The 9,592-nt window shown below is 43.2% G+C and overlaps 1 protein-coding gene across 1 annotated transcript; it reads right to left on the bottom strand.

The window, feature by feature from the left end:
* Positions 1–8,335: 8,335 nt before the first annotated feature.
* On the bottom strand, positions 8,336–8,970 carry LOC138884042 (uncharacterized). Its single transcript, XM_070164781.1, has 2 exons — positions 8,901–8,970; positions 8,336–8,706 (listed from the first exon to the last, which is right to left on the bottom strand). Exons 1-2 carry the CDS (start codon positions 8,968–8,970, stop codon positions 8,336–8,338), a joined length of 441 nt encoding a protein of 146 aa, XP_070020882.1.
* Positions 8,971–9,592: the final 622 nt, after the last annotated feature.

Here is a 9,592-nt window from a genome sequence, read left to right as displayed (position 1 = left end):
ACTTATGTGTTAGAGGGCTCGAAATGCAAATTTTATGGTTCGGATAGCTTTGTTAGGTGATTTGGGACTTAGGAGTGTGTCCGGAATATTTTTATGATGACCAGTGTAAAATTAAGCTTGAATTGGCAAAGTTAGTATTTTGGCGAATTCCGGTTGATAAGTGAGATTTTGATCTGAGGGTCGGAATGGAATTCCGAGAGTTTTTGTAGCTTCGTTATGTCATTTTGGACTTTTCTGCAAAATTTGAGGTCATTCGGACGTGGTTTGGTTGGTTTTTTGATCAAAAATGGAATTTGGAAGTTCTTGAGATTCATAGGCTTGAATCCGGTGATGATTTGATGTTTTGATGTTATTTTAGGTGTTCCAAAGGTTGGGAAAAGTTTGAATGATATTGTGGGACATAGTGATATAATTTGTTAAGGTCCCGAGGACCTCATGTGGATTTCGGAAGGTTAACGGAATGGAATTCGTACCCAAAAAGAAAAGGAAAAGCTGTTGCAATTTCTGCTGCTAAGCTGTCTTTGGACAGCAAATGTGCAGTCGTGGAGCGTACTTCATAGGCCTATATCTTTTGATCTACAAGGAATTTTGAGATAATTCAAAATTGAAAGTTGTAGTCCTTCGTATCTAGTTTCCAGAAAGCTAAGGAAATCGAAATTTGGACATCTGTAGGGAATGTTATGATCGATTGAAGATGACTGGTGGAGCAGTTTCTCCAGAATTTTCCGATTTCTTGGAGCCGACTTTAGAAGCTCATATCTCGTGATATGTAAAGAGTTATATGGTGTACAACCTATCAAATTAAAGATCTTCGAGTCTAGTTTCTAAATATTCTAACCGTTTGTAATTTGAATATTTATACAAGACGTTATGGGTGTTTAAACAGAAGGTGTCCGACAAGGAAAATTTTTAATAGGATGTACAACTTGTATAGCACAAGTGCAAGGTACAACTCGACGAAGCACGGGCAGATTCTTTAAACACAGATTTGGCTTATTTCTTTCATTTTTTTCATTTGGCTTGGATGATTTTGGAGAGAATTTCAAGGGGGATTTTATCAAGCATCAAAGGTGAGTTGTTTCTACTTTTTTCCAAGTTAAATACAAGATTATATGTGAATTAGAACATGAAAATCAGTAGAAAAGTGCGGTTTTAGGGCTTGTGTTTTTGAGATTTTCTAGGGTCGATTTGAAGGGTCAAATGAGCTCCGATTTTTATGTTATTTATATGTACGGACTCGTGAGAGGATGAAGAACATTTTGGTATAAAAATTTCTGAGTTTTGAGACGTGGTCCCGGGACTCGGGTTTTGTCAAATTCGTGAATTTTGATATTTTTCGATTGCTTTCCATTGGGTATTGTTCCTTTAGCATAATGCGACATATTCGTTGTGATTTTGGGCAGATTCGACACACGTGGAAGCCAATTTGAGGGGCAAAGGCGTCGCGAGCTAAAGAAGTAGTCGGTTTGAGGTGAGTAATTGATGTAAATGATGTCCTGAGGGTTTGAAACCCTGAAATTTCACATCGTACTGCTATATTGAGGTGACTTGTACGCCGGATAACGGGCGTGGGATAGAGCACCATTGGGGATTATGACTTAGTCCGTCCCGAGAGATGTTTTTACCGTGTTTTCTACTTGAACTAAATTGAAAATCATCCTTACTTGGATTTAATTGTTACATTTGGGCTTCTTGGCAATTATTTGAATCCTTCAGGGATTGACATCACTGTTTTTGCATATATGCATATCATTTGATCTCAGTCCAAGGTTTTAAATACTGTTTTGCAAACTCAGCTATCTTTCTAAGATTTTAAAACTTAAATGATATTTCTAAATGATATTCGGGCTGAGAACTACTGTTTTACAAATGCCCAAGGGGCTTATTATGATTTCTGGACTGAGCATGGATCGGGCTGCACGCCGCAGCAGTGATTTGAAATAGTGGTAACAATGACATTGTATGATGTGACTTGAAGCAGTGGTAACAATGGCACTGTGTGATATAAATTGGTAAGGTAACAATGACTGACCAGGACTTGATTGATGCCACGAGATGGCTTGTTATTGCGCTTGGACTGTAGGAGCCCCTCCGGAGTCTGTACACACCCCCAGTGAGCACCGTCGACGATAAATAAATATGGATGGCTCGGGCTGCACACCGCAGCGGGTACCAGAGGGTACCGTCATATGCAATGCATTGCACTCATGCATTTATTCCTCATCTGCATTATCCGCCATAATAATTATGTGCTCTTATTTCATTGACTGGTTGCTTCATACTGTTCTGAGCCAGAGAGGCTGATACTGTTCTGAGATACTGAGCCCGAGGGGCAGATTTCTACTTATTATTTTGATACTGAGCCCGAGGGGCAGATTTCTACTTATTATTTTGATACTGAGCCCGAGGGGCAGATTTCTACTTGTTGTTTTGATATTGAGCCCGAGAGGCAGATTTCTACTCGTCATTTTACTGCCAAATTATCTTTTTTTTACTGGTTTAAATGAAATTTCACATGATGTTTCACTGAATTGCAATTTTAAATAATTTCACTGCTTCTGTATAGAGTGTTGTGTGCCTTAACGTGTTTTCTTACCTTCAGTTATTATTTATATTATTACTCACTGGGTCAGAGTACTCACATTACTCCCTGCACCATATGTGCAGGTACATGTATTCCTGAGGCATAGAGCGAGTTTTCTACTGTTCAGTTTTCATCAGAGTTATCGAGGTAGCTGCATGGCGTTCGTAGACTCGTTTTCTCCCTTATCTTCTGTATTTATGATATCTTCATATGTCGTTCCTATTTCCATACTTTGTAGAATTTTAGTAAACTCTGTAGTAGCTCATGACTTGTGACACCCCGGTTAGGGCTGAGTTGGGTTGGATTTCCGTATTTTATCTATACTTTCCGCTATTGGATATTATTAAACCATGTTTATACTATAATTGTATTAATTAATTGTCTTAAAAGGATGAATTGGGTTGAATGGTTGTCCTTGTCTTCATGAGAGGCGCCATCACGACCAGGTTCGGGAATTGGGTCGTGACAAAAGCATCCATCTGAGTGCTCCGGCGTGGGTGTGATGATCCTGCCTCGTCCCCTCTAGGAGGGGCTGTGTTCTCAGTAGCTTCAGCAGCATCAGAATCATCCTCAGACTCAGACTCATCAGACGAGTCATCATTGCGTCGTACTAGCTCTCGTCCCTCTTGCCCAATTTTTCTCGCTCGGAAAAGGGTTTTTATAGGTAATTTCCCATCAACTCGGGAGTTCTCATGAACATTAGCAAGGCAGCATATACGGGTGACAAGCGAAGGGAAGTAGTGGCCTTTGCTTAGTTCGGGCGATCGGATGAACATTTCTTCAGAGAGGACTCGGGCGACATCAAACCCTTGGTGAGTCATAAAGTAGTAGATCATAGCGGCTCGTGGCCCATTTACATCGGTGGTATTGCTGGATGGTAGCAACCGAGTGGTGATGACAGTGAGCCAACATTTGGCCTCCCAAGTAAGAGACTTGGAATGTAGAGTCATCAGTTGTGCTACCCATTTGGGCTGTCTGCCAGGTATACAGATGACCTCTAGAATTCTGTCCCAGTCAACCATCAAGCGACTAGCCATGATGTAATGATCAACACTCGTGAATGCGGGGAGGCGATACACCCTGCGGATGACCTCTATAGCAGCATTAACCGGGGTGTTGCGCACAGTCACAACCTTGTCCTCGTATTCTGGCAGGTTTGCATAGAACTCCCTCACTAGCTGAATATTGGCTTCCCCGGGAGCCTCAAAGAAGATGTCCAGCTGACACCTCCGTAACTCATCAAACATATTGGGGCATTCCTTCACTAAAGCCTTCTTATCGATATGGACCTTATGGAGTAACTTCTTGGCAAGTTTCTGATTGTACTGTGCCTCTGCTTCTGCAGAGACGAACCGAGTGCTATCAAACCGTGGTGCACTGGTTTGGCCCCTAGCTCGTGAGGAGCTCCTGGGCCACTAGCAGAGGACCCGGTGTTTTGTCTCTTACGGGCTGAACTCATAATACCTGTCAAAATAGAGAAACGCGTATTAGGATGAGCCTAAAATGTGTGACTATGGGTGGTTACTCAGACTTCACCACAACCATGTCACAACATCTCCTTATATCACCATTGAGGCAATTTCTCAAACACATTGTGGGCAAGGCATTTTCTTCATGTTCATGGCCCCAAGGGAATCAAGAAAACTTCCCCAATTCAACTATCTGCTACACCCACACATTCCACACTTTTTTTTAACCATCACCCACCAAAAACACCATTCCAAACATTCAAAACACAGCCCCTTCACCAAACATATGCTAAAAACGAAATTACACGAAAAGAAGAAGAAGAACTAAACAAAACAAAATCATATCACTAACACTACATTAGAACAACTTTAACTAGCATAATGCAACAAAAACAAAGAAAAATAGAAAGAAAAGAGAAGGGGGTCGGAATCATACCTTAGAGGAAAAAGATGGGAGTAATTGTGAAGGAGGAAGAAGAAGAAGAGAGTATGGAGGGGAGGGTTAGGGTTTAGAGAGAGAGAGGGATTAGGGGACTTTGGGGGGGGGAGGAAGTTACGTTTGATTTAGGGGAATAAGGGTGGGGTGTGTTTTTATTTTTAATTTGAAGGGGAGAAGAAATGAAAAAAAAATATTGAAGAAAAACAAAAAGAAAATATATATATATATATATATATATATATATATATATACCGTCTGGTACCTGACCGCGGTCGTGTCCGCGGTGTGCGCCATGGTTTGGGACAAAGTCTCCCGTGGTCAACACCGCGGTCCGCGCCGCAGTCGCGGAGGAACTGCAATGCTTCAGTGATTTCCGCGGTCAGCACCGCGGTCGACGCCGCGGCCGCGACGACTTTACGTCGCCAGGCAGTGTCTCCCGTGGTCGCGGCTGGCAACTTTTTTTTTCTTAACACAAAGTTACATACTACACTTACAACAAATTCGTGGGTTGCCTCCCATGCAGCGCCTGATTTAACGTCGCGGCACGACGCAAGTGGTTGAGCCTTCACTCCTCATTCGCATACTGGGGTTCTTTCAAATTGATCACCCCTGTATTCCTTTTTTCTTCAGCTATTCCAAGGTAATGTTGCAACCTTTGCCCATTTACTGAGAACTTGTTTGTCCCATCTTCTGACTCAATCTCAACAGCTCCACTTGCGAACATTTGCACCACTCTAAATGGTCCTGACCATCGGGACTTAACTTACCCGGAAACAATCTCAGCCTTGAATTATACAATAATACCTTGTCATCGGGTTTGAAATTTTTTTCCACAATGTGCTTATCATGCATCTTCTTCATTCTTTCCTTGTAAAGCCTCATGCTTTCAAAGGCTTGATATCTAAATTCTTCCAGCTCATGCAACTCTGTCAGTCAATTTTGTCCAGCTACTTCGCGATCCATGTTCAATTGTTTCAGTGCCCACCAAGCTCAATGTTCTAGCTCCACAGGCAGGTGACAGGCCTTCCCAAATACCAACTTGTACGGTGACATACCTATTGGTGTTTTGAACGTAGTCCTATAGGACCAGAGTGCGTCATCAAGCTTCTTTGCCCAATCAGTTCGTGTGGCATTCACCGTCTTAGTTAGTACACTTTTTATCTCCCTGTTGGACACTTCAACCTGCCCACTGGTTTGCGGATGGTAAGGGGTAGCCACCTTGTGGCGTACATCATACTTTGCAAGCAATTTCTCGAAGGCTCTGTTACAGAAGTGAGTTCCTCCATCATTGATGATCGCTCTTGGTATCCCAAATCGGGTGAATATATTCTTTTTCTCAAAACCTATCACCACTCTTGCATCATTAGTGGGCAACGCTGCAGCTTCCACCCATTTAGACACGTAATCCACAGTAACAAGTATGTATTTATTGCCAAATGAGCTGACGAAGGGGGCCATGAAGTCAATCCCCCAAACATCAAAAACCTCTACCTCTTGAATCGGGTTCATGGGCATCTTATGGCGACGGGAAATGTTCCCGGTTCGCTGACATTCGTCGCAGCCCTTCACCCATAGATGTGCATCTCTAAACATTGTTGGCCAAAAGAACTCGGCCTCTAGCACTTTCGCAGCTGTCCTGGCTCCTCCAAAATGTCCTTCATATGCTGATGTGTGACAAGCCTGCAAAACAGAAGATTGTTCTATCTCGGGGACACACCTCCGGATCATATTATCAACACAGATTCTAAACAAATAAGGATCGTCCCAATAATACATACGGCAATCACAATAAAACCTTTTCTTTTGGACAGATGAAAGATCATAGGGAACAATACCGCAGGCCAGGTAGTTTGCAAAATCTGCATACCATGGCACATCCTTAAGACTGGCTGCGAGCAGCTGCTCGTCTGGAAAGGTTTCCAGGATCTCTTCGACCTCAATTGATTTTTCAGCTCCTTCAAGTCACGATAGATGATCAGCGACTTGATTTTCTGTGCCCTTACGGTCACGAATTTCGAGGTCAAATTCTTGCAACAGTAGCACCCAACGAATCAAGCATGACTTAGACTCCTTTTTCTCAATTAGGTACTTGAGTGTTGCATGGTCAGTGTATACAATTACCTTGGAACCAGTCAAATATGATCGGAACTTGTCAAACGCAAACACCACCTCCAATATCTCCTTCTCCGTGACTGTGTAATTGAGCTGTGCACCGCTTAGCGTTCTGCTTGCATAGTAAATCTGGTGCATCAGCTTATCTTTTCGCTGCCCCAAGACTGCTCCTATAGCATAGTCGCTGGCATCACACATGAGCTCAAATGGTTGTTCCCAGTTGGGTGCAACAATTATGGGTGTAGTGATCAATCTCTTCTTCAGTTCCTCAAATGTCAACCTACAATCGTTAGAAAACACAAAGGGCTGATCCTTTTCAAGGAGTTTGCATAATGGGTTAGCAATTTTGGAAAAATCTTTTATGAAACGCTGGTAGAACCCAATGTGTCCAAGAAAACTTCTCACCGCCTTGACAGAAGTGGGCTTTGGTAACTTCTCAATCACGTCAACCTTAGCATGATCGACCTCAATTCCTTTACTGAACACTCGATGCCCCAAGACTATACCTTCTTGTACCATAAAATGGCACTTCTCCCAGTATAGCACTAAGTTTGTCTCCACACATCTTTTAAGAACTCTCCTTAAGTTGTGAAGACATTCTTCGAATGAATCTCCCACCACGGAAAAATCATCCATAAAGACCTCTATAATATCCTCCACCATACTTGTGAAGATGGCTAACATGCACCATTGAAAAGTCGCGGGTGCATTGCAAAGCCCAAAAGGCATTCTCCGAAAGGCAAAGATGCCATACGGACAGGTGAAGGATGTTTTCTCTCTATCTTCGGGGGCTATTGATATCTGATTGTACCCCGAATATCCATCCAAGAAACAGAAGTGCGATCGCCCAGCCAGCCTGTCCAACATTTGGTCAATGAAAGGTAAGGGGAAATGGTCCTTCCGGGTGGTTGTGTTCAGTTTCCGGTAATCCATGCAGATACACCACCCTGTGACTGTACGAGTTGAGATCAACTCATTGTTCTCATTTTTTACAACAGTCATTCCCCCCTTTTTCGGCACACATTGGACAGGGCTGACCCAATTACTATCAGATATAGGGAAGATGATTCCCGTATCTAACCATTTGATTACTTCTTTCTTTACAACCTCTTTCATGTTTGGGTTCAGCCTTCGTTGGTGTTCCCTGGAAGGTCTATGCCCCTCCTCCAGGAGAATCTTATGCATACAGAAGGCTGGGCTGATACCCTTTATGTCTGCCATGGTCCAGCCAATGGCAGTCTTATTTTCCTGCAGTACCTGTACGAGCCGTTCTACCTGCACATCTAACAAACCGGATGATATGATAACAGGCAAGGTCGAATCAGGGCCTAAAAACACATACCTGAGGTGATCTGGGAGTTCCTTCAGTTCCAACTTGGGTGGTTCCTCTATTGATGGCTTTGCTGGAGGAGTGGCCCTTTTTTCTAGCTCAAGGGACTCGAACTGAGGTTCCCATGACTAAAATCTTCGGCCTTCCAGTGCCATGATCCATTCAGCTAACCCTTCACCATCCATTTCTTCTAAATTCATTAGACATGCCTCCAATGGATCTTTTACAGTTAGGGCCATATCATCTTCTTGCAGGATTACATCCATTGCTTCCACTAGAGAGCAATTAGCATATTCACTGGGTCTCCTCATAGATTGCTGAACATTGAATATGACTTCTTCATCGTTCAATCTCATTTTTAATTCCCCAATTTCACAGTCGATCAGTGCTATCCCCGTGGCTTAAAATGGTCTCCCTAAAATAAAGGGTATCTCCTCATCCACCTGACAATCCAAGATAACAAAGTCTGCAAGGGACACGAATTTCCCCACTTGTACCAACACATCATCAAGAATACCAGTGGGCCTCTTCACTGTGCAGTCAGCCAGCTGTAGCAGCATTGAAGTTGGCCTAGCTCTACCAATGCCCAGTTTGGTGTACACAGCCAGCGGCATCAGATTTATGCTGGCTCCCAAATCACACAACGCCTTTGCAAAGGCATAACTTCCAATTGTGCAGGGAATAGTGAAGCTACCTGGGTCCAACATCTTTTGAGCCATCGGTTTGCCACCACTGCGCTGCAGGTCTGTGTCAAAGTTACAATGGATAGATCCTGAAAATCAAACTTCTGTGACATTAGATCTTTCATCATCTTAGCATAACTGGGCATCTTCCTCAAGGCATCCATCAAAGGAATATTCAACTTAATTTGACGCAGCATCTCTATGAACTTCTTATATTGGTCTGCCTTATTTTGTTTGACCAGTCTCTCAGGGAAGGGTGCAGGTATCACCCTTTGTGCATTACTTGCTGGCTTCTCTCTGTTAGAATTTTCTGGTACAAGAGGTGTCACCTGTTCTGCAACTTGCTTATTCATCTTTTCTTTGCCTTTTTCCTCCTGACTCTACTCAACCACCACTTCAGTAAGTTCTGTTGGTTTCTCTACCTCTAATTGAACTGGAGTGGCTGGTGTAGTGTTCTTGCTGGCTTGTGCAATTTCCTGCTCTCTGTCTAAATCTCTCCCATTCCGGAGACTTACTGCCATCAGCTGATTCAGGTTTTGGTCCTTGGGGTTTATGTTTGTGTCTGCAGGCAAAGTTCCCTAAGGACGGTTGTTCAAAGCCATGGACAGCTGACCCAGCTGCGTTTCAATATTCTTTATGGCTGAATCATGCACTGCCAATTTTTCCTACACTTTATTATTTGTCCTAATGAGTTGCTGAAGCATACCCCTGATTTCCACCATGTTGTTATCTTGCTGCTGAGGGGTGGTTGGTATGTCACTGTTGCTGATTTTGCTGTGGATAGCCCTGTGGTTTCTGATATGGTACTGGCACCAATTGGTTTTGAGGGTGCATACCCCCAGGCTGCTGCATATTAGGCATGTACTGCTGATTTTGCTGCGGTCTCCACTGTTGTGCTCCTTGCCTCTGACCCCCATAGTTGTTGACATAATTCATATCTTCCCTTGCCCATTGATTTTCACCTTCTCCGCTCCA

Source organism: Nicotiana sylvestris, chromosome 12, assembly GCF_000393655.2.
Source record: "Nicotiana sylvestris chromosome 12, ASM39365v2, whole genome shotgun sequence".
Taxonomy (NCBI): Eukaryota; Viridiplantae; Streptophyta; class Magnoliopsida; order Solanales; family Solanaceae; genus Nicotiana; species Nicotiana sylvestris.
This window is presented reverse-complemented; position numbering and strand designations above follow the sequence as displayed.